We start from the raw sequence: 25,839 nt of genomic DNA, 5'->3' as shown, positions 1-25,839 counted from the left end.
TAGTCAATAAGTTGTTCCTTTTACCATACGGGTCTCACATCGGTAGCACCGGGGCTGTTCATGTTTTCAACAAAATCCATCACCGCACAATTGCCGCTTTGACCATGGTTGTTTTATTGATACTTTTGAATTTTTTGTTTCATTCGATATCAAAAGCACTTTACAACAATACGGTTTGCACTGTAACCGTTAATAACATACCATTAATTGGGTTTCTTGTCAACTAATGATAGAAGATTATAGCTTATAAAAGATAAAAATGTATATTATTATTTTATTAAGGCGGATCCAAATGGCAAACCACCTCGCCCATTAGACTTGTACCAAAGCCTCTGTGACAATATCTTCTGGGAATATCGTACCGGCAAGCAAAATAGAGATCGGGAAACTGATATCTCCAGATACTTACGCCAACGGTATCAGGAACTGACTGAGCCCACATTGTATGTATCACTGTTCAACACCGAGAGGAATTTGGAAGCACAAAAAGGGTTCCTGGAACAGGTGAGAGTTTCAAATAATATGAATGGAAAATACATGTGTTTTTAGTTAAAACATTAGTTAAATTTTGCTTTCTAACAAACCTAATATTTCTCTAGCTGATCTTATCAATCAAACCAGACTGTACAGTAATTATTTTGTTACTCACATAAAATATGGTGATGAAGAGCACTGTTTGCCCATCACTATTAGGCAAAATATAAAGATGGTTATGAAGTGAAATTATAACAATTGCAATAATTTTTAACAAAAAACACGTTATTTTATAAAACGAAGTTAAAATATTTAAGTAAATATCGAAAGTACTTTTCAACGTCAGGAGTTTATCTATAAATTGACTTATTGAAAAACAACCTGACCATAGGAACGACTTAAAGCCGAAATGGCCGAGCGAGAGAAGGAAGCAGATATAGATCCTCTTACTCCATACCTGGCAAGGATGTTCGGTGCCCAATTCCAACATATTAAGGATCCGTTAAGCATGAGAGAGGCCACACTGGTGCGGGAACAGTGCATCAACGACTTTCGGGCTCGACAGCTGGCAAGGCAGTTGCTTGTACAGGAAAGATTCGACAAGGTACGTTATGAAGAAATGTAGAAAAGAAAAAAAAAATACATCTACGGTTGGTTAACCTTCCACTTATGGTGGTCCTGATAATAATAAAGTTTAGCGAATTTAAAATGAGTACAATCTGTTGGCATATGATCGAACCCAATGCTAAAACCCTGTATAAAATACCTGTATTTTAGTATAGGGCACAATATTCAACCCTATGGACTTTATTATTATCATCATTATCAGCTTACACATATCCACTGCTAAATATGAGCCTCCCTTTGAGCACGCCAAATCTCCCAGTCCTCTGCCGCCCGCATCCAGCCGCTGCCAGCCACCTTTTGCAGGTCGTCCGTCTATATTACCGCAGGTTTATTGTTATATTGTACAGAAATGTGCAAAATCTTTTTATTATCATCCGATTTGTTCTATTGATTGAACCTAACGAATTTATCTATAAATAAAATTTTGTTCTGTTAATAGCTCAACGAAGAATATAAGGCCAAAAGGCTGTGGTACTTGGCAAATCAGTTTATTCTTACTCCGGAGAAAGAAAGCGCTTACTTTGCTATGAGGTTTGTTTGCATTATTATCTTTTATTATTCATAAATTACTATAGCTAGATCCAAATGTTTTACTTATAAATTTTTTTATGTTTGATATCTACTGTTTAGTATTACGTTCATTTTCATTCAATTACATGTATTATACTATTTCAAATATTTACCTACCAGGTAATGGTTCTATTTATGTATGGTAATTTGTTCAGTTCATTATCATGACTAAATTTTAACAATAAAATAAGTATCCCAAACTTATTCTGTTATCTATTTTACTTTGATCCATTGTATGATTTTAGTAACAGTAGACCTTTGTGAAAGAGCTCGCCCAGGGACGTACTGCCATCCCTCCTACCTATTTCTGCCGCCAATGTTATGCTTACATTACTGCTTTCCGGTTTTGATGGAAAAGAGTACTGGAGAAATTTCAAACATATAGGACTTGTCAACTTATCTCTCGGTGTGAGGTGCTCAGTGGCAGAGCCCCTCAGATCTTTGTGATTTAAAGGTCTGAGTGGCCCTGCAACTGTTATGGACTGGCGTGTCGCTTACCACCATGCGCACGACTTGTTCGCTCCGTCACTTGGTATCATAAAGAAAATATTCAGCGACTAAGAAAAAGAATACAGTGTTGTACAAGCAGTGTTCCACAAGGCTCCATATTAAACCAAAAAAGATTGTCTTTTGTCGTATAGGAATGATAATGATGGTCGAAAATTGATCCTTGGGGAACACTCGTTTACAGAAAGAGATATGTTTTGGCATACAATAAAATACAAAGTTATTATGTGTTTTCAGCGCGGAACTTTCCTTCCAAGTGCATGCGCTCGAAGTGCGACTCACTCGTCACCGAGATCTCTCGGCACCGAGATACAAATTACTCGAAGAACTGCTTGATAAACATCCGCTTTTGACAAAATACAACGAAGTACGAAACTATTACAGACTGAAGGCCCAGGTTCTATCCGCCAAGCCGCCTAATTAAAGCTGTTTACCAATCCAATAATTTAAAATAATGGAGCCGCCCATTGTTGGTAGGTCAATGAAGCCGCCTATAGGACTGGTTGAACCAGACAAGACAAAATTACGAACGACTTTTTTTTGCAATTTAGGAAACACATAATATTGTGACCTATGGAAGATTTACGTTTTCGTGATTGTTACATCTTTTTTAAGAATTAAAAAAAAATAGTTAAATATTTTTGGGATTTAAATCGCGTATAATAATTTCAATACCTCTCAGGTAAGTTCTAGTAAGTTAAAATAACATTTTTTGCTTTTTAACCATTGACTTACAAGTCAATGTTTTTAACTTATATAATATCGTTTGTTATGTATAAGAATTATAGGTTCCATGTTTGAAAGTAAACATAACACTAAGTGATTTCGTTGTTTTTAAATGTGAGACCTATAAATATGCAAAAAAAGGATATAATTTACATTAAAAGCAAAGAATGATTTTTTAATTACCTACAACAACTTACGTGAGAGGTATCGAGTTGTTTTTTCAAACAAACCAACGTTTCGGGCCATGGTAAACTCATCCATCTTGTGATGACAAACCACCCTATTTTTCATTATAATTACAACAGTTATTACTTTATTAACTTATTTTTAAATTTTCCAAAGAACAACCCACTTTACGTTACATAATATGTTCTACAAATTATTTTAACAATATGAATTTTTAGTAAATTAAATTTATTGTTAGTTAATAATGGAAATTAAAATAAAATTAAACATAGTCATTAGTACTGCAGTCTTATGCCTGCTTGGGATATTTCATCAGAGGAAATATTGGATCCCAAACTGGTGGTACGGAGAAACTATCTTCCCTGTTGAAATTAGGATGTTTTTTAATTTCGATGACCTCTCGCAGCATCCTAGATAGATAACGGATTTCTTTTTCAAGCACCTGGGGTTTGTCAAACTTCATTGAATGTTTAGGTTTATCCATGACTGCTTGCAGTTTGTTTGAAAAAAAAAAACATACGCGACTTAGATCTCTTAGAGCCCTGCCTACCCTTACCCGTGTTGTGATGTACCTAATGAAAGGTTATTGTGGTGATTTTACCACTCAGCATTCAAGTATCACTATCGCTTGACATAGGTTGCTTAAGGCACAAGTTTAATTTTGATGTTTCGAATGTATAAATTGTTTATCTCTTTCTTGTTAAAAGATACGTCATCCCTGTGATTATTTATGTAGTTTAGGCATTGACTTACAATTATATGGACGTCGGGTCCGCGCTAAAAAGTGTCCGAACTTATAGAGTGTTAAAATCGTATACAGAGCGTCATTCACGCTTTAGTCTTCGTTTGTTCGACTGACAGCGAAGCAAGCAAAATTAGACAGTAATCCGATGACATTACATTTTAAATTCAACGTTTTAGCTTTTTCATACTCCTTTACATGTCACTACGTTTAAATAGGTTGACTTGGGACATTTTTTTCGTGGTTTTTGTATTAGACCCGTCGTCCATTTATTTGTAAGTCAATGATATCCACAGTTTTACTATATATTTTCTCCAAGCCTTTTTGATTCAACACTTTCACTGTTATGCGTATTCAACCAAAGTCATTTGAGGTTGTATAGACTCTTAAGGCTATTTGTATAGTTATTATAGTTTTATATATTCTATGTGGTTACCTATGAGTCAGAAATGACATTTGCCAGAAATAACGTTTGGTCGTAATTTCATAACCTCGAAAGTAATTTGAGAGGAAAATGTTTTTTCTTTTAAACCTAACTTAACCTAACCTAACCGAACCTAATCGTGTCTTTGCGATAAACATTCAACATATCCTGAAAGAACAACTGTTTCGTTATAATTCGGTTTTCGGTGTAATGAAAATTCGAACAAACGTTATTTCGGACAAAAAAATCCTTCTGATGTATTTATGATTGTTCACCGTTAACATGATTTTCATTGAATCGAACTTCGTTAGTATCATCGTTAAATTTGGACGTTATTTTATTTAGTTAGTTGTGTAAATTAAATATTTTAACAATTCGTTTGATAATAAATCTATTGTTTTTATTATGCTATGTTATGATTTTAATTTTAATAATCAAATTTGATTTGATATTAATTACATTTTCAAAAATATGTACGTCAAGCGAAACGAGATTCAACAACACAACATAATGTTAATACAATTTTGATATGGCTATTTAATATTGAACAATAAATAAGGTAAAAAGATCTTATGCAGATTCAAATTTGAGTTGTTCAGAACGTTTCATGTCTAATGTTTCGGTAGTATCCATGAAGGTTGTGGATGGTTAAGATCCGTGTTCCAGTCCCCAGCACCGCCGAGTAAATTTCCTCGGCCGTCGTGAGTGGCTAACGCCAGACGAGACAGCTTGTTGGCCAACCGACGCTGCGGAGAGTCTGGTCTAGACAGTGGTGGAAGAGATATGCTTCCGGAATCTGAACAGATAAAAATACCTAATTACGTAATCTTTTCTCATACCAGAAATTTAAAAATAACTTAAAAGGTTAAACAAAACACGACAAAAATAATAGCCGGGTATAAGTCTCCGTGGTAGTGACTCGTTTAGGTCTTGTAGGTATTCTCGATCTTAGGTGTTTAAATTAAATATTATAATGATAAATGTACTCAAATGTATATTTACAAAGAGCAAGCCCTAGAGTTTCTTGCTCATTCTTCTCACGGGGAATCTGCCTTACGAATGAGCAGTAGAGCACTTGCGGTGTAATTTGCTTATCTATGAAATAAAGGTTATTGACTAAGCAAGGATAAATTGAAAAAAAATTTAATGGTCATGCGCTTATCGACATCATCGCCCCATTTCTACGTCCCACTGCTGGACACGATCTCCAAACGATCTCAGGCGAGGGTTTAGGCCATACTCGACCATGTTGACCCAATGTGGGTTGGGGACTTCACACGTTTTCCGAGGGTAGTGAACCTTTTTCCAAATGCAGGTTTCATCACGATGTTATCTTTCACCAAAAAGCTCATGGTAAATTTCAAATTAAATTTCGCACATAAATTCCGATTAAAGGCGCGTTCCACTCATGTCGTAACGTTTTATTTATTATGTCGTAACTTTTTATTTATCGTTGGAAAGTCGTCGGGTCTATGCAAGAATTCGTGTCGTTTCTACACACGAAATATGTACACTGCCTCGGCGCCGGACAAGAAAATATCTTGTCTACCACCGACACGACGCGCTCTGCCGCTATTGTATAGAGCGAGGTGAGGTGCACTGTCAGTAAACGAACGTTTATACGCGTGAACGGGTGTTGGTTAGCAGTCAACATGAACAACAACACATTTCTTCACAGTCGGTAGTAAAACGACAGCTACCTGGGAGATTCGTAAATGCACTGACACATTTTACCCTATACACGTCTGTCCGAAAGCATTCGTATCGTGTATATACTCATCGTTTTCTCGTCTGCAACAGACACGACAAGTTTTTGTGGCTAGATCCGACAACGTTCTTGTCGTGTACAAGGCCATTCTCATCTTTTCTGTAGCAGACACGTCGAATTTCTTAACATGTACGCGCGCCCTCAAGCCTTTGCTTTAGAGGCGGCTTCGTCTTATCAAAATAGCACAGCTTAATTACACATTAATGGATGTTCTATACGTGTGTTGTGATTTCATTGGCGTCTCCGCAAAAGTAGCACCTGAACAAGGTGTCTTTAGGTCCCATGAGATTATACTTTGTTTCAATCCATTTTGAACAAAAAGTAAACAAACAAATCACAGACCTGACCATAGACGGTTTAGTGATGGCCAATTGTAACGCCAACTACAAATCGATTAATTAATTGAATGAATCTTTTTGTTCAATTGAGTCATACTAGCGGTTTTCTTTACGTAACCTATATAAGCATATTTAAAATTTCAATTTAAATCCTCCTTCAAATCCTTACACTTAGATACTCGTTCGGTTGCGATTGAAATGTTCGATTTAATAATCGATTACTAAACTTTAATTGATTGAACCGAATGTTTTTTTCGAACAGCACTATGCAACCATAGGCGAGTCATAAAAGTAGAGAGGAATAATAACCTCACTTTTTGACTACCATTTTTCAAATACCATTTTACGATGCTATTCAAATGAATATTGTTGGAAAAAGTGATGATATATCAAGTCCAAATTTTCGAAATATACGTGAAAGTGTCACTTATTCGATTTATTGAGTGATTGCTTTACAATTTCAACCAAACAGTTTTTATTAATTTACTTTTTAATTTACTTTTTGTTCAAAATGGATTGGAACAGACTTTAATATATCGTGAAATTCGCTCTGGGCCTTTTGGAGGGAAAAGTGTCGTTTTTATTTTGACTTTCAATTATTTTGTGAAATCTAGTTTAAAGTGGAATAGGATAGTGCTATTGTGCCTTAATCGAAGATTAAAACGCGAAATTATACGAATCTCGAACTAAAATACCCGTATCGGCCCGTTCTAAGGAATCCCGAGTCAATCCAAGCACGCCGCCTAAAATTGCCTATCCTCTTTGTGGTGGCCATATTTACAGAAATATAATTAAACGTTTATGTTTTCGGCTGAAGGACTTTGTTTCCATGGCTAGCAATAATTTAAAAAAAATATATTGTGAGTTGCAAAACTGAGTATCATTATGAATAATATAATTACCAGAATGGTAGTCGTAGTTGGCGTGATCACTGGGTGTCTCCTGGCCGAGTCTTTTTCGATATTCACCAGCGAAATATTCGATCAAAGTGTCCATCATAATTGTTTGCTTTGAAAATACCTGAAAGGCAAATAAGGTAAATAAAATGTATATAGAAGTTTAACGTGGATAGTTCTACATCATTATATTAGTCAAAAGATGTCCACTACTGAACATAGGCTTCTCCCAAAGATTGCCAGACCAGCCGGTCGGACACGGTCATCCGTCCATCGTTCAATTCGACAGATATATATCTTAATCATTTATATATAATAGTAGTTTATGTGACTGTTACATAATAAAAGTCATTAAAACATAAGTGTGGTTTTATGAAACATAAAATAAATATAATGAAAATAAAGACATCGCACAAGTGTTTTAATATAATTGTACAGTTACATACACTGCTTTATCTATACACATATTATAAGCTCTCTATGTTGTGTTCGGGAACCGCATGTAACGATTGGCGTAATGGCGGAACTAAAAATTCTCACGCAGGTCACACAACCGTAGTTTTTATTTCATTCATAGACAAACTAGAGTCGGCCCCAACTATCATATCGTTCGATATCAAGTAAGGTGTTGACGGGGCCAAAATGGGGTAGGGTGAACGCACTGACTGACCTGAGTTGTTCCCTCGATAGATGTGTCGGTCGCTGGTGTTTATGCGTATGCCCAGGTGTTAGGGGATTGTTGCGCCGCCCACTCTGGTCTCTCACAAACAGATTAGATGCTAAGATGATTTTCCGTGAAGATGATTTTCCGTATTGCCGTTGAACAACTGCTACGGTGATATCGAGTCAAAAGCGACCGTTCGCTAGCGCGGCGTAGTTGCAACAGGGCCCGTCAAAACAGGGAATATCCTGCCTTGCTATTGACATTTCATTGCGAATAAAACCTTCATCTCGACTGATAGGTATTAGAATTCGAAAAGGTCGAAACAAATTGTTTTGTTTTTCAGAGATGTTCGAAATTTGAATGTAATAATAAAATCGAATTCGATGTTATTAACAATAATAACATTTTGACAGATAAGAATTTGCTCTAACAAAACAGTTTATCTTTATGTTGGTTGTAATTTGCGGTTTTTTAATACATCATAGATGGTTCATGATATGTGTGTAGATAAATTAAGGTTATTGAATATCACGAAGTTTTACTACCATGATATTTTTTTTTTGTGAAATTGCTCTAATAATTTGTAATAAGTATTACAAAAATCTAACGCTAACAAAAATTCATTCGATCTGGCTCGATTCGTACCAGCGCCTTCAGCACCGTGCTGACGCTCTGAGCTACGGAACTAACCAGCAGACTATACGATTTTTTTTTGTATTCGGTTTTAATGACTTTATTGCCGTATCGCCATCTGTGAGAAATCTTAGAAAGTTTCTCTTCTCTAAGTCAGGTCACCTACAGCGGGTGACTATAGATGTCGCTTTGATAATTGTATTATTAAGTTTATAGTATACCACGATATTTTACTCCCATAATATTCAAATTAAAAACCAAAAATAAACATCTGCATCTTGATGCAGATATTTATTACAAACTTTAAGGTCTGCTGGTTCGTTCGTAGCTCAGTTAGGAGTTTACAACAGATTAATATTATAACTACATACCTTACATTCTAACTCGATATTGATTCTCTATTCTGAGTTACTTCTTTTTTTACTGGCTCACCTTAGAACCTGGCAGAAGCTGGACCCTTTTTTTGCTGACACAGTACACTCAACTTTACACCTGACACAACATAACACTCCAGACTATACCCGCACACCTAGATTAGTCTTTTTCTTTATGATTACCATTGTACTTGTGTCATAAGCTTGTTTGTAAGGTACTGTGATTCAGCAAATAACCGAGTTATCTATCTATTTATCTACCTATGTAATAATTAAATCATTGATATCCAAAGTTTATTTATAATCATAATCATAACGATAAAATACTACATTGTATGACAATTACTTTACCTGTAGTATTTTAGAAACACGCAATCCATTCTCAACAACCATGAATTGAAGGAAAAGACAAGGGAGGCAGTCTTCGTTGTCGTCTGAAGGTAGACCCATGTCCCACGATAGTTCTTCGTACAGCAGACCTAATAGCACCGTCTGCAAATCACAGTCGTTACAAATTTAGTACTGGAGCTGTTCGTAAGTAAACAATCTTTTATTATTTTGCGTTCGGACAAAAGGTTACGTCGCGGGATCGCGATAAAATTTCACCAGCTTGTCGTGATCGGCTGGGTGCTTTTTAACCGACTTCAAAAAAGAAGGGGTTCTCTATTCAAATTTTTTTGTATGTATGTTACGTGATAACTTATTGGCATGGCATTTGTGAACCGATTTTGATGTTTTTTTTGTCGAATAGAGAGTACTATATTATTGGTCCCAATTAAATTTTAAGAAAATATTCCACCTCTAATTGTGGCAAACTAGGGGATATATACAGTTTCGCGCTTAGATTTCAATAAAACTTGGCAAATAATAGTAGTGATTTCACGAACTTTCGAGGCCGGTTTTTTTAATCTGTTTTCTGTACCTTTGACATTATTCTGTGTACACTTCTTCGACAAAGGAAATACCTTATTTTGACATTTTTATTATTGACCGTTTTGTGTTGTTTTGGTGTCTGCTTATTACTGATATTGACTGGACATTTTGGAGTTCCAAAAAATAGTGCATAAGTGCAGAGGACAGCTGTGACGTCACCCATTATCACATGACGAGAAGCCGAAAACAAAAGTAAAGATAGATGGGGCTTATTATGTTATCCGCGACCAAAAATATTGCCATTTTACATTTTGTCCGACTACCTAAAAATACAGTCCACTTCTTTTCGATTAGATAGATATTCTAACTTACAACTTTCGTCACCAGGAGCATTGTCTACTTTTTAACCGACTTCAAAAAAAGGAGGAGGTTCTCGATACGATCGTATTTTTTTTTTCTTTTTTTGTATGTATGCTACGCGAAAACTCCGGGTTTCACGCGCTTTCCGGTAACCGATTTCAATAAAACTTGTGAAATAGATGTAATTCCACGAACTTTTGAGGTTTTTTTTTTATAATTCGCTCCAAACTCTTGAAGAAGCAGGAGAAAATACGAAATCTGCCTGTGTTCAAATACCATGCTGCTAATATAATATTAATACAACTTACACTTTCAGTGTCGTCAATAACATAAACACCATTAGAGTTAATTGCCACTAGAACTGGGATGTCTTCATGTGTGAGCAAGCTAGTAAGACTACGCACTGGTTGCTCTATTTGTCCTTGGAAAAATGCGGCACTAAAAATAACAGAAAATGCTTTTAATAAGTATGTCGGCGCTAGCTATCACTTCAAACGTAATTTATTGCATAAACGATTTACTAGGCTACCTAACAATCATTTTAACTAGGCTCGATCATGGTTTCTTTGATTATAAATGTCACGTCAGTTTCACACCTCAAACTGGGTGAGACCTTCTAAGGGTCGGAGAGAGGGGGCTTTTTGCTGTTGTTGTTGGACAGTGCAGACGTACCGCCCCGCTCGCTCTGAACTTGCCGCGTGATATTTAGAATCCGTTTTAACCTCATTCATCTCTTATACTTTCAGACTAATTACTGTGAAAAGTGCATAAAACAACTAATTGCAATCAGTTGAGTTTACTATTTCACCGCCGGCTGAACGAATTGATAACGAAGAGTGAATAAGCCGATTATCAAGTAATTTCGGACTAAATTTGCGTTGAGGGTTTTTCTTTCGACGTCTCCCTTTCCGGTCTTAGCTCCGACGAATACAGTACACACATCAAAAAAAGTTTGCGATCACTTCGAAAAACTGAAATGTTTTTTGTTACTGTAGATTATGTTATGATTTTTTCTTCTTTTTAGATTCTTTATTTAAAAATAAATTAGAACATAAAACAATGACCCCGTTCAATTGTTTTTTCATATAAAAAGGCTTTCAGTCCTAGCTTACGCTCATTCAGAAATCTGATTTAGTCAATTATAAACGATTCAAGATATTTTTCGCGGAAAGTTGTGATTGAAAAAATGCCAAGAGGATTATCAGAGGTTTTACGAGCTAGAATAGTAACTTTGAGGGAAGAAGGATACACCACGAGAGTAATAGCACACAGACTTGCTATATCCCAATCCTGTGTCATGGCTACGTTGCAGAGGTATCACGGAATGGGGAATTTAGCTGACCGACCCCGCAGCGGTCGCTTAACTGTTTTGACAGCTGCCCAAAAGCGCTATATTAGATTGCTGGCAGCCCGTGATCCAACAATCAACGCCACTAAAATAAAAGCAGAAGTCAGGGCAGCCTCTGGGCTTGAAGTTAGCACGCAGACCGTTTGTAATAGCTTGCACCAGGCTGGATTACGAGCACGGAGGTCTTGGCGAGCTCCGCTCAATTCCCGGCAACGTCAACAACGAAGATTGCAGTGGGCTAGACTTCGGCAAAATGAAGAAGGTGAGGACGAAAACATTTGGCAAAACTGTCTCTTCGTTGACGAATCTCGAATCAGCACTCATCCAGATAACCGACGTGTCCGTGTCTGGAGAAGACCAGGCGACCATGAAAGACAAAGAACTGCCACTGGAACAGTTCAGCAAGGCGGAAAATCGGTGTCCTTTTGGGGTGGCATTATGATTGGAGCTAGAACGCCTTTGATCCGGTATCGGGGCTTCATGACAGCAGACATGTACAAAGCAGTTGCTATTGATGATATCGTCAGACCATTCCGAGTAAACCATGGGCACCAATTTGTACTGGTCGATGATAATGCGCCCGCACATCGAGCTCAACGAGTCAATGCAGCTCTTCAAGAATACGATATCACACGATTAGACTGGCCTGCCGGCTCGCCCGACTTAAACCCAATAGAGCACGCGTGGGATGCTCTTAAACGAGCAGTATGGAACCGTGAGCCACATCCCCAGACAGTTCCAGAGCTCAGGGAAGCCGCTATTGAAGAATGGGATAGGTTACCCCAGGAAATGCTGGATAACTTGATCCTCAGCATGCCCAGGAGGATCTTCGCATGTATTCGAGCCAGGGGAGGAGTTATTTTATATTGAATTCACACCTTTTAATAATAAATTGTTGTTTAAGTTTAATTTAACAGTCTTTTTCTTTCTATGAAATTTCTATCACTATTACATTATGATTAATGGCTCAATTTTTTTAAATAAATAATAAAAAATAGTTTTATATTTTAATTTCAAACAGGGTATTCCTATTTAAAGAAAGCATACAACATAGATTTTTTCTTGATAAAGTTAAATTTAAAGAATTATAGGAGATTATGCTATTGATCGCAAACTTTTTTTGATGTGTGTATGTCATGTCTACGTCACGTACGAAAATTATAATCTAAAAGTACACAATGATAAATAAATTATTCACCCATAAGTAGGCAAGGTCCGACAATGAGATAAATATTTATGTCGCAATTTCCTCGGAGGAGCAGCTGGTGGTCTTTGGGTTTGCTCCAACAGTTTCGCTTCAGGACTTCCTTTACGTCCAGCAGGTAAGAGTTGCGCCCATCTACCTGACCGTGCATGTCGAGGTAAATATTTATCTTGGTTTTCTCTGAAAATTTTTAACTTTTCTAAAGCTTTTGCTTTTGTAAGCCATGTAAGTGCTGAAACTTGTTTTTGATAAATAGTCCAAGTACTTTTATCGAAATAAAGGTACTTATACTCTATGGAACCAAATGTTGAACCAACATTGAAACCTATTAGGGTTCAGTGTTTGAGCACTTTTATCAAAATGTTGAAATTAAATAAAATAACGATTGACCTACAAATAAAATAAAATAACGGATAACTTACGTATTTAAGGCGATTATCACATTGCACCGCGCCCCGCGACGGAGCGCGGAGCTGTGTTTTTTAACGTTGTACTGAAGTACGTACCTCAGTATGTATGGAATACACGCGCCGTCGAACACACAGACAACGCTTCTCCGCGGGAGCGCGACGCACCGCAGGGTATGGCACACAGCGCTCCGCACTACCGCGCAGATTTTTAAGCTTAAGGACATGTTCAGTTTTCTACAATAGGTCTCGACGTCGATGAATTTATATTTGCTACTGAAAATCGACCAAATTTATCTTCATATTTTCTTAAATCTTTGTAATGGACTTGAAACTATCCAGTTATCGATCTGGTTCGTAAAAAAGGATGTATCCAATATCTTCGGTGTCTTTTTGTTTGAGTAAACAAAAACCAAATAGACAGTATAACTGCAGCGTCCTGAATGAGTTCTGTAGTATTAACCATTCTTGTCAAAGAAGGATCTCGGCTATATATACAATCACTATGGTGAACTGCGAAGCGAGTACCGCTGCCTACACGCAGATTAAACCACGCGTTGACGCAGATCTGCGACACCGCCACCGCGCGCGTGAAACCGCGTCCCGCGTTCCGTCGCAGGGCGCGGTGCAGTGTGTTAATCGCCTTAGTCGAATTTTTTCTCGACATGTTTCGAACTAATCCGTGGTCCTTAATCACGAGATTCCGCGGCGGTGACTCGGCGGAAACTGCGCGCCAAAGCCCTGGCAGCCCGATCACTCAGTACGTCTGCGGACGCAGGCGGCGTCAGCGAAAACACTACCCTCGTTTGCTTCGTTTTTATTAAAGTCATACGCAGGATGAAATATTTTGAGCAAAAATTCGACATAAATGCGTGAGTTATCCGTTATTTTGGTTAATATAAATAAATATTCGCCAACACACATACGTTGCTCTGATGCCAAAATAAGTAGCTAAAGCACTTGTGTTATGGAAATCGGAAACAACGATGGTACCAAAAACACCCAGACCCGAGACAATATAGGAAAGTTTTTTTTAAATAACATTAAGTGACAGTCGTGCGCCTTATGGTAAGCTAGACGCCTGTCCATAACAGTTACAGTGCCACTCAGAGCTTTAAATCGCAAAGATCTGAGGGGCACTATCACCGCGCCCGTCACCCTGAGACATAAGTTGACAAGTCCCATGTAATTTCACCAGCACTTACCCTTCAAAATCGGAACACAGTAATACTATCATAACTGCTTGGCGGCAGAAATAGGCAAGGTGGCAGTACTATACTGGACGAACTCCATCACAAGGATCTCTACTGCTACTAGTTAGTTTCTACACTGGCCCGGCCGGGGATCGAACCCGGGACCACAGAGATGGCGACACCATGAAAACCGGTGTGCAAGCCACTCGACCACGGGGGCCGTCATATGTCTGAGACTCACAGTGGTTTTCTATTTAAAATGTTGAAATTACCTGAAAAATTTCGCAGTATGACGATGAGGATCATAAGGGCCTAATTGTATTCTAGCTTGTAAACCTCCGAGCATCACAGCTTGTGCACTTTCGAGAGGGTAACGTCCTGTGACTACGTTGTGTCTTGCTTCTTCGTATAACAGTTCTTGTATGCGAGAATCTCTGAAACAAATTTTTTACAGCTGAAAATTCGACTGTACTTGTGTCTCCTAAAACAATAAATGGTACTTTTGCAACATGAACCCCTACTTTATCCCTTCCTCCAAATGCTTTGGAAAGAAGATATTTCTCTGCAATCTAAGAACTGGTTGATCTTTTGCAGTCTTGGACTCCGATCCGTGCCCATAACGATGAAGGAGCTTTTGCCAGCCTGACCAAATTCGCCATGGGCAGTGATGTGGTTTCAATTGAATTTCTGTAATAGGGAATGTCTTATTAAAATATTGAGCTCTTTTTTTTATTTATTTTTATATAATACAAATACCATTACATATACATCAAACAGTATTTTATATAAACTTAAAAGAAGTTTTTCCAAATACCACTAATTCATCACTTAGCGCTGTGAAGAGATTATTGAAATAAAGAAAAAATTGTGTTTGTGTGAGTGTGAATGGTTTGATATTGCAGCATTAGTCAGTGAATGATCGGATGTATGATGATGTTTCATGCGTGAAGGAAGGTAGTGTAGGTAGTGTTGATACAATCACTGCCCTAGCCACCCCGCATGCCGACAAGATGCCTCTTTACGCCTCGTTTGAAGGGCCCCATGTCGTAAAACGGAGCGAATTTGAATTCGACCTGGAAGGGAGTTCCATTTCGCAACTGTGCGACAGAGGAAGGTCCCACCAGACCTTTTAGTCCGCGATGGAATACGGTTAATTGTAAGACGCTGACTACGGAAGCCAGCACGCGTGCTTCGGAGCAGAAAATGGGAGGGCGGGATAAGGTTAAACAGTTCTTCAAAGCACTCACTCATTAATTAATTCTTGTTGTTAAACATATAGCTAATTATTTCCATCTCTGCCGTCCACTAACTAAAACGCGGTTAAAAAAATAGATTACAAAAATCTCTTTTAAGTCTCTCAGTTAAAATTAATTTTGTTTGACTTATCGGAACTTACCTAACGAAGCATAGCTGACATGTCATCTAACAATTCAAAAGCAGACCTGTTCTATAATACCTCATTTTGCACGATTTAACCTTTTCGCGTGTAATGGACTTCCGCAAAGTATTGCCCGAATCTACAAATTAATCAACATCAACACATTTACACGTCTCTCTGCTGGTCACGGGTCTCTTCAGGCGAGGGTTTAGCCCAATGCGGGTTAGGGACTTCACACGTTTTCCGAGGATTGTGAACCTTCTTCGACATGCAGGTTTTAACACGATGTTTTTCTTCGTCGAAAAGCTCATGGCAAATTTTAAATTAAATTTCGCACATAAATTCCGAGAAACTCAGAGGTGCGAGCCCGGATTCGAACCTGCGACCTTCTGCTTGACAGGCAGTAGGTCAAACCATTACGGCTTTTATAAATTAATCTGTAAAACTTAAGAATAAGTAGAGCATTTACCTAATAACGGGCTACACATCCAAAGCGCAAATACACTAGCAGCCAGACTTCTCGTGCTAGGCTGAGTTAAACCCAGCTCCTCAGTGGCCAACACGGCGTTTAAGAATCTCGCTGCTGTGACGCACGCAGGAACTTCTTCTGAACTCATCTCAACCATGATAGCTGTTCGTGACATGAGGTAAATGCAGGTGACTGGATTTGAAGACACAGTTGATGAGGACGTCGTGCTTCCTGATGATCCTGAAATTTAGTAGTATTAAATGTACATCGTTATGCAAACTAGAACCAATCCACAAAATGTCACTTTCGAGATAATTAAATAATTCGTTGTTATTAATTTGATGTTAATTACATTTATGTAAAAACAGTGTGAAGAAATAAATAGGTAAGTTATTTGAGACAAACAATTTAACGGAGTTATGTGTAGCATTGAGAATGACATAGGGAAACGGATCTGTATGATTTTTCTTTGATTTAGTTATATTTTAGAGCAAAAACCTGCTGTTTCTTTGTTGCAAAAAAAACTGTTTTGTAGGTTGGTTCTTTATTGCAAAAATATTTAGGTTTTACAAGAAGACAAATTAAAGTTGATGACTTTAAATCCCATTGATTTCTGTGACTGTTTTGTTATAACGAGAACATACATACTTAAGTACTGTTGTTTATCACCCCACATTACCTAATCACCTTCATCCACTTCTACCTCAAAATCAACTTCACTAGAAAACTCGTCTATAGGTATTATCTTTAACTGTATCACGCCCTGTTAAGTTTTTGTAAAGTCTTGTGCATCTTCTGGTACAAGATGCAACAAACTTTTCATACCGTTCAATTTTGCTTCAGGGATGGGTTTTCCTTTAGACCAGAGCAAATCCATTAGCTGTCAAGGTTATTCAGGCAGTATTTTCTAGTAAGTTTTTCTTTACATTTAGTCATCATCCAGGTTACATCTCATAAAATAAAAACACATCATATGCATAATCTCTTTATATTAATTTAGTAACAGTGGAGCTCCTTGTGGAAGAGTTCGTACCTTACCTATTTCTGTCGCCTAGCAGTAATATTAGCATTACTGCGTTCCGGTTTTGAAAGGTAAGGGTGCTGGTGAAATTACAGCCACGTGGGACTTGTCAACTATGTCTCAGGGCGACGGGTGCAGTGGCAATTCCCCTCAAATCTTTGCGATTTAAAGCTCTCAGTGGCACTGCAACTGTTATGGACAGGCGTGTAGCTTACCATCAGGCGCACGACTTGTTCGTCCCGTCACGCAAGACTCGCGAGCTGCGCACGTGCATTATGTAGTGCGATCGATACTAACATGTATTTAACTGCGCGCATCAAGCACGCGTGCAACGTTCGCTTCTTATTCGCCAGATCTGTACGCGCCCTTAGAGTTACCACTTTACCAGCTTACTTTTCGTGTTGCTATTTTTGAAAATTCATAATCGTAGCAGTTTTGACTAGTTAAGTGTTGAATATGATAACACTCTTAATAATCACAATGATTAGGACGAATCACGATTGCCAGTAAATTATCATTATAATAATTATTATATATTTATACGTAATTAATTTATCTCCCACTGTTTCCAAAAACTATAATTACCTGTAAAGTACTAAACATCTATCTCATAAGCGACTATATTTGATTTTCAAAATAGAACCAAATGCATCTTGGTTCCTTTTAGCAACAAAAAGAAAACATTATGCATCTTTTTATTTCGTTAACAAGAACCGTGTGTGTCTCAACCAGCTCTAATTTAGATAGCCAATGGCGCGCACTTATTTCAATTTTATCGCGCGCGTCGCGACTGTCATGCGTTGCCATGCTACGGGAGCAGATACTACGAGTATATCCCTTTCGGACCGGCTCCGAAACTACTTGGAAGTTCTCCGACAAAAAACTTGTATCTACCTGACCTTGACCGGTAGATGACGAATCTGAGGTCAATTTTCCATTTTCCGGCCGCCATCTTGGAAAATGTTGACCCACACAATTGTATTAACTTCGACCCTTTATAAGAGGCGCACAATTGTGTGGAAACACGATTGTATTTAAATGGGACTTTAATATAGTGTTTGAGTAAAATACAATAGTAATGATTTTGTTATAATTTAATTTAATTTATTTATTTGGTGAATAAAATCTTATGATCATTTCTTAGATGCAAAATCAACAAAATGTCTTAAAATGTACCTATTGTAATAGTACTTTTAATCATTTTAATTTTAATAAGTCTTACCGTGTCGCCTAGTGTAAAATATTTCTCAAAATATTGATCGGGTGTTCCTACCGAATTTATATTAGGGAAAGAATCCTCTGGCATCGACGCTTCTTCTTCTTCCATCGGTGCATAATTAGATATACGTCATCAACAGATTTTGGATGGATGAGCCCTCAGCATCACGACGTTCCTGGAAGTTTTTGTTTCAGGTGTCGAAATCATCTTCATATCTGCCCTCATTATTGGATTCCCACAACAGACTTCAATTTCTTAATCTAATAATTTACGTGTCATGCTGAAAAAACCATAATAGCATGAAAAAAGTAAGCACAAAAGTTGTACTTGGGCGCCGGTCAGTTGCAAAAAATTATCAAATTTTTTTGCAAACTAGATAGTTATTATGATGTATTTATTAGTCACAATCACATTAAATATTTAATGTATGATTGCGTTTAGGTATTAAAAATTCCAAATTCCAAACGAAAAAGCGTAAATACGATACTCACGATCCAAAAAGGTAGGTCCCCTAAAATCCGTCCGAATTGATGTATTGATGCTCCGCAAGGCGTCTAGTCGATGCACTAATTTTAAATGCAAGGTAAAAGTTCGTCTAACACGCAATCGTGTGACGAAGGCCTCGTTCAGATAGATAGAAGAGTTTCGTTTGGAAAATTATTCTTATAAACTTATCAATCGAGGTACGAAAGGGATATTACTTTAATAAATATTTGAGCAAGAAGTTTTATAAGTTTTCCTTCAACAAAAATAAGTAAAAACTAACTATGTCTAAACGCGTATGCGAGGTTTTCAAGGCGACGATGTAAAAATTATGTGCACAGTTAAATATTTTATTCTTAAGTAATTCGTTTTAGATATTTATTTTAGCCTGTTTTCGAGATTTTATATGATCGAGTAAAATATATCCTGTTGTGTAACAAATTAACACATTCTTTAGGCAATATGCTTAGTTATATCGTATTTAATAGTAAATACCAAAAACTTTGGACAGCAAAACAGTTTTCTTAGCTGCTCCTCGGATGACTCGCCTTTATAAATCATATGGACGCCGAAAATATGACCTGTTGTGTCCTTGGATTTATTTTCTCTCATTTTAAAAGTATGAAGGAAAAAGTTAATTACAAAACTGAATAACAAATTTATGTTCACACTTTACTAAGTTCACAGTAACTGTTTTTGAGTAACATGGAGTGTGGTAGGCCTATAATAGTTGAATATAATTTCGCCCTCATGTTACCTGGTAGTGGTGGTGATATAGCACTCGAAGAGCTGCCTCCGCTGGTGATAGGTTCAGTAGTGCTGAAGGAGCCAGCCGCTATGCTACTAGATCCGGTTTGATTCGAACAACTGCTGAGGTTTGAGCCTGAAAAGTGTGAGACAGGACAAACTACAGACAAGCAATTTCCGATTTAAAACCCGTTCAATGGAATAAATTGTAACTAACTGTAACGTGAAATAGTATGTTAATGTGGAAATACGCTTGCACAGGAATGAAAAGCATAATAATATACCCATAACACTTTTTTCCAAAGAATCAGAACTGTTGCTTTCTTTAGAATCGGGCTGCAGTGGTTTGTGAGGATCATGTTTCTCCCAATCATTGTGACGACCAATGGGACTGTACGACAAGTGAGGAAGTCGTTGAGATACGGAGTATAAATGAGCGTTAACTTCAGCCTGTAGCTTTTGACTTTGGACACTATAGTATTCTTCACGCGATCTAAATTCGCTGAAAATTAAAACAAGTTTTAATAAAATCACAGGCCGAATTAGAATTCACTATAATTGTGATGAATGAACTATAGCTTAAAAGAAAAAGAAAAATTCATTCCATTTTTAAACTATTACTTGTATTGATATTCCGCCTGCATTGGGTAACCACGCCTTGAATAATCCACTGGAATTATGGTAATGTAATTACTATTATTCTGTACGTTAGAATTTTCACCGTAAGCCCCCATATCTGCCTGATGTTCCATTGAGTATTATTTATTTTAGATTTCTTTGACAGACCATTTTCCAGTGAAGCTTTTCCGGAAGGAAACACTATCGATCGGAGTTGGCGCCATCCTCAGTGTTACCATTGTATAAAATTTTGTAGAAGAAAATTTGTAGCACTTTTAATACTGTTGGGTAATTTTCCGCAAAACTTGAAATAGTAGAATTTTTTCCGGAAAAAATCCCGAAACCTTTAAAATATTTGAAAAATTGTATCAATATAATATCGAAGGCTCATTTATATTATGGTCTACGTTTATAAATATATTTTGAAGTTTTATTAAGCGTGAATTACTTGTATCTAACTAAAAATCACAAAAAAATACACGACATTAAAATGATTTCAAAATAGCGAAAAAACCTAACAAAACGGCCCACAGGGCAGTCCGCTGCGCAGGCAGGAAACTACTCACACACTATCCTGCGTATGGCCCACGTACGGAGTCTCGCAGAACGCATTACAGGCTTGCAGGATGGCTTGCACGCTACGACTACATTCATAATCCTGCATTACTCGGCAGATGGCAAGGCGGACTGCACTGCAGGACATGCCCCCTTTTAATGCTCCATCGTTTTCGTTCTTTCAATATTTTGATAGATCTCAACGTCAATGTGGAAAATTGAAGCAACAATATCGGGAAAAATTATTTTTCAAAATGAACATTTTTCCATGTTTCAACACCAATTTTGAATGAAATACATAGGGCGTTAGTATAGTAACGGTGTATTTTAAACGCGCAGACGACGCGTAGAGGATGCGCCGACTACGCGTTGATGACGTGCGTTAACGCGATTCAAACGAGATTCAGTCGTAGCCAGTAAACTTTTGCACCCGTTCACAAATTCGTACTCGCCATTAACGCGCGTATACGCGCCGTAAACGCGCGTGTGTATTACGCATTTTGATAAAAGATAGATTTAATTTTAGTTTTGTTTGTTAATTTCACTAATTTTTTTAAATGAAGCAACTACATGAAATTCTAAGTGTAAAATCTTGGGGGAAAAATATAAGCTTCTTGCTTGCAACGCGACATTTGCGTGCGTTTGAATCGATTCACTACAGCGCTTCTGCGGTGCGTATACGCACAGAAGACGCACGTATACGCGCAGATGACGCGCGTTTACGGTGCCGCAATAATATGACGCAGCGCGCGCCCCTCCATTGCCCCATTCCTCAGTTTTGCAACGCGATGTTTGATTCGCATTTGTATCGCGTTTTACGCGCATTTCAATCGATACAAACGCAATAATTTGCTTTTCGAACATCTTCGGCGCTGTAAATGCGCATTCAAAGCGCATTCGTGAACCGCGGGTCCTTTGCGTGTATAAAATACATAGGCCCATAATATATTTGATAATAGTGGAAACAAAATGAAGTTTTATAAGGAAGTTTATGTTCGTATTAAACGAATAAGAATCTAAAATTATTTGTATAGGAGTGATGTGTTTTTGTAATTTTATTCTATATTTTTAATTTTGTCTTTTCAGTAGTTCTAATCTATGTTTGTACGTTTTGGGAAACTGTAAGTGCATAAAGCTATGTAATAAATAAATAAATCAGCGCATTATGCAACAAAGATATTTATAATGTACTGGCCTTATGTATCGAAAATAATAATATCAAGTTTTAATATGTATGCCGATATAATAATAGCTACCCACCTACCATATTCTTTTTCATTCAAATTCCGTACCTCTTCCAATGCTCTTCCATAAACCCTTTCATTGGATAAATTTAGGCATTTATGCGAAGGCAAAGCCATTAATACCAAAAAAAAGGCATGTTAAAACGCCAATGTCAAAATGACATGAGGATTCGCTCTGGAACTTTTGCCCGTTTTAAGGAATCCCGAGTCAATCCAAGCACGCCGCTTCAAATTGCCTATCCTCTTTGTGGCGGCCATATTTACAGAAACATAATTAAACTTCATGTTTAGGAAAATGGCTTTGCCAAAGCCTTAATAAATTAAAAAAAAAAAAATCAAAATGACATTGACATCAGCTGAGAGCTGACTTTTATTTTGTTAACTTGTAGTGTGGCACCGTCAATACAAAAATAAGGATTTCAATAATATTCAGCAAATTTTCAAAATTTTGCTAAGTGAAAGCGTGTCAACAAAGTGTAACAAATAAATTTAGGCATTACGTAGCAAGAGTGCTACATATTGAGGCTAGAAATCCTTTAGCAGACAAATTCTTTATGTCAATAGTATACTAGGTATATCTTTCACGGTCACGTATGAACTTGGTTTTTTTTATCAAATATCTATCTGGTAAATCGCTGTCGCGGTATTTAATTTGTACTCAAATTTGCGATAACAATACCATTAATAACAGCAGTTTTGTGTTTTAATAACGGATGGAGGCTAAGCTGCGGGAGTACCGCGCTCGACGCCGACGCCAAGAATTAGTTGAAAACACTAAAGAAAAACTTGAAACTACCAAAAAGACATTAGCAGACATATTGTTGCCAAAATTATTTAACAAAATGAACAAAGAAAAGAAAGACGAAGAGGTGTATTTGGTGAGCTCTGAAATTACGTTGATTTTACTACATATTAACACTTATATATTTTGTATGTCCCTTTCAAGATGGCACTTCTGCATCACCAAACAAAAAATGTTTTTAGTAGTTCACCAACTGCTTCCACTAAAACTACAACTGTAGAAGTACATATCATTGCTTAGTGCAACAGTTAATTACAGGCAAACATCGCTTACTACATCGCTTACTATGGGTCGTATTCTAGAACTCTACTCAATGCTCAAGTCAGGATTTGAGTATGGTTTAAAGCACTCAAAATCATACTCAAGTCCCTGCCATTAGGGTCGTATTTCCAGTGCTTGTGTTGCCAGGGCAATCCTGACTTGAGCATTGAATAGAGTTCTAGAATACGACCCTAAGATTGTAAACTTGTAATTAAGTAAATGAAGATGACATGTATCATGTATGAAAGCTTTTACTTTTCCATGTTGTACTCCAACAATACGGAGAATAGTGGAAAATTAAATACTTCTTAATAGTGCCTTTGCAAAAAAAAAAGGCATCTTGCAAACAAGTGTCAGGCTGCTTGTAAACTAGAGAAAAAGAAATTACTTAATTTTGAAGGAGACTGTAGGCATAGACTGCCACTGCGCCCATCACCCTGAGACATAAGTTGACAAGTCCCTTGTGCCTGTAATTTCACCAGCACCCTTACCCTTCAAAACCGGAACACAGTAATTCTGACACTACTGCTTGGCGGCAGAAATAGATAAGGCGGCAGTACTTCTCTGGACTAACTCTTTCTCAAGAAGCTCTACTGCCACTAAAACACAATAAAAGTTTTTTATGGCACACTTAAGCATATTAAAACAATTTTGGTAGTAATTTAGAGCTCTACAGAACTAGAGATGTTTTTCACAATCTTCCTATACTGAGCATAGTATAGGCATAGTAACAGGTACCTTTATATGTAATTAATGTATATTTACATCATTTCAGCTAGATGAAGAAGAAAAACCACCACCAAAATTCATTCCGCTACAAACAGAAGATCCTGCTGAAGTAGCCTCTGATGCTAGCGAATTAGAATCTGTAGCTGAAGAGACACAGGAGTCATGGCGTTATTTTATTGTAAAATGGTCTCTATATACTATCATCTGGATAACCTTGTTTGCATTCTTCTTAAACGTTGGCTTCGGAGCTGTGTTTTTTGTAATATCAGCTTTAGTTTTCATCTGTATAAATACACGAACAAAGAGAAAGAAACCTGGAGAAATTTCTGCATATAGTGTATTCAATGAAGATTGTAAAAGTATAGACGGGACATTGAATGCTGAAGAATTGCAACGTCAAATGATGTTCGGAATGGGTGGACTGAGATTGGTTTAGTATTATACTATTTATTATAAAGTTGCTCCAAATTACAAACTGTAGCTGTATTTCTATTCCTTGCATATTTACAAGAATGTATTTACAATATGTGAAAGTAACATACTTTCAGTAATATCTATTGACTTTATGTGTAATGCACCTTGTTGTAGTATTCATTTATACATACATATTACAATCTTTACATAGTAGAACAGAGTAAGGAAGTTAAGGCTTTATTTACAATGCCGCAGAAAGGAATGGAAGCCGCGGAACGGAATGGAAGTCGCGGTACGTAATGGAAGCTAATTTTTGTAAACATGACACATTAACATAGTGAGTCAATTTGTGTAATGTACAAACTAAATACGAGCCAAATAACCGGATCGCACCTCTTCCGGAAGATTCTCGCGTAATCTCGGAGTTACTCACAGCTATCATATCGTATATATTTTGTATGTTACACAGTTGTCATAAAGTTCATTATGCTATGTATAATTACATTACAAAAATACGATTCCGTCCCAATATTCAGGTATATTGAGCCTTAAAGTTTGTATGCATCGACAAACTTTTGGCCTTTTCACCTACTGTACTTCTTTTAATTGTTATATAAACAAGTATTAAGAAACTTGTCTGCTGTACTATAGAAAACTATAGACCTATAGAAACTTGAGTACTATACAAACTTGTATGTATGTATCTCCTGTTTGTGATAAATAAAGACGTATAAACTAAGTAAATAATATGACTTTGTTATTTTTAAATAACAAACATTGGTTAATGAAGACACTGACATTTTTATGATACCAAGTTATGGGACGGAACAAGTCGTGCGCCTGGTGGTAAGGGATACGCCTGTCCATGACAGTGGCAGTGCCACTCAGTTGTGGGGCACTGCCACTGCCACTTTGATACAAAAGTTGACGAGATTCATTTACCTAACAAAAATGCTTTAAAGTAAAAGTTTTAAAGTTTGGCCGACACTAGGTCCCAAGAGCTTGTGCCGTTTCAGGTTCAACCTTGTGAACGATTTTTCTCAAGAAAACAATCTTAATGAAGGCAATTTTAATTTTGTCACATATCAGTTCTTATTTTTTATGATAGATACCAAGTGACAGGACGTACAAGTCTGGCGCCTGGTGGCAAGCGACACGACTGTTCATAACGGTTGTAGTGCCGCTCAGAGCTTTAACCCTTTGACCGCCATGGATGTTTTAAGAGTTCTCATGCCAAAAAAGTTTTGACGTTGGCTCCGCCCAAATTTGTGAAACAAATATATGCCTGAAGTTCGCGTGACATGCGACAAGAGATGTTGAATTTTGCGTGTTAAAAGTACCATATTCGTTTTAGTGGAATAACTCTTAAACTAAAGGGATTTAAAAAAAATCCGTAGTGACAATATTGTCGATCATGCATAAATATAATTATCTAATTTTTGTCCTAATAACCTGTAGCATTTCGAGGATAAATCGAAAAAATGTGAAAATTAGAGGTCATTTCGTGATTTTTATCTATCGAGGAAACTTTATTGTTTTATTAATTAAATTTTTATTGAATTGATATTCAATTATTTTTTGTGAA

The 25,839-nt window shown here is 37.1% G+C and overlaps 3 protein-coding genes across 4 annotated transcripts in view; 2 read left to right on the top strand and 1 right to left on the bottom strand.

Annotated features, from left to right (window-relative positions):
• The window catches only part of LOC113240255 (dynein regulatory complex subunit 7), a 205,385-nt gene extending 202,579 nt beyond the window's left edge, over positions 1-2,806 (top strand). The window contains exons 11-14 of the mRNA XM_026477511.1: positions 283-504; positions 866-1,078; positions 1,541-1,632; positions 2,416-2,806. Coding sequence (XP_026333296.1) covers positions 283-504; positions 866-1,078; positions 1,541-1,632; positions 2,416-2,602 — 714 coding nt within the window. The 3' untranslated portion in view covers positions 2,603-2,806. The remainder of the gene's footprint in view (positions 1-282; positions 505-865; positions 1,079-1,540; positions 1,633-2,415) is intronic.
• A 1,934-nt stretch (positions 2,807-4,740) lies between these two features.
• Positions 4,741-20,438, bottom strand: LOC113240252 (FERM domain-containing protein 8). 2 transcript variants are annotated; one of them, XM_026477506.1, is made up of 11 exons: positions 20,253-20,438; positions 19,916-20,133; positions 19,642-19,767; positions 16,162-16,401; positions 14,836-15,001; positions 14,587-14,748; positions 12,709-12,894; positions 10,471-10,600; positions 9,281-9,421; positions 7,265-7,382; positions 4,741-5,052 (listed from the first exon to the last, which is right to left on the bottom strand). In XM_026477506.1, exons 1-11 carry the CDS (start codon positions 20,381-20,383, stop codon positions 4,868-4,870), a joined length of 1,803 nt encoding a protein of 600 aa, XP_026333291.1. In that variant the 5' UTR covers positions 20,384-20,438; the 3' UTR covers positions 4,741-4,867. The 2 variants fall into 2 exon arrangements, with proteins under 2 accessions (XP_026333291.1, XP_026333292.1); XM_026477507.1 differs by having other exon boundaries at positions 19,642-19,673; positions 19,945-20,133.
• Positions 20,439-22,489: 2,051 nt separating this feature from the next.
• Positions 22,490-25,047, top strand: LOC113240253 (SAYSvFN domain-containing protein 1). Its single transcript, XM_026477508.1, has 2 exons — positions 22,490-22,926; positions 23,887-25,047. The coding sequence occupies exons 1-2, from the start codon at positions 22,762-22,764 to the stop codon at positions 24,274-24,276; spliced, it is 555 nt and encodes a 184-aa protein (XP_026333293.1). The 5' UTR covers positions 22,490-22,761; the 3' UTR covers positions 24,277-25,047.
• Positions 25,048-25,839: the final 792 nt, after the last annotated feature.

The sequence above is a fragment of the Hyposmocoma kahamanoa genome, unplaced genomic scaffold (genome assembly GCF_003589595.1).
Source record: "Hyposmocoma kahamanoa isolate Upper Pololo Valley unplaced genomic scaffold, ASM358959v1 129, whole genome shotgun sequence".
Lineage (NCBI taxonomy): Eukaryota > Metazoa > Arthropoda > Insecta > Lepidoptera > Cosmopterigidae > Hyposmocoma > Hyposmocoma kahamanoa.
The sequence above is the reverse complement of the archived record's forward strand: the minus strand, read 5'-3'. Positions and strand labels throughout refer to the sequence as shown.

Bases quoted from the DNA above. Each gene is read 5' to 3' on its own strand.
- LOC113240253 (XM_026477508.1), top strand. From the start codon at position 22,762: ATGGAGGCTAAGCTGCGGGAGTACCGCGCTCGACGCCGACGCCAAGAA. The intron at 22,927-23,886 runs GTGAGCTCTGAA...ACATCATTTCAG, and splicing joins AAGACGAAGAGGTGTATTTG to CTAGATGAAGAAGAAAAACC.
- LOC113240252 (XM_026477506.1), bottom strand. From the start codon at position 20,383: ATGGAACATCAGGCAGATATGGGGGCTTACGGTGAAAATTCTAACGTA. The intron at 16,402-19,641 runs GTAACATGAGGG...ACTAAATTTCAG, and splicing joins TATATCACCACCACTACCAG to GATCATCAGGAAGCACGACG. The intron at 5,053-7,264 runs GTAATTATATTA...TTATCTGTTCAG, and splicing joins CAACTACGACTACCATTCTG to ATTCCGGAAGCATATCTCTT.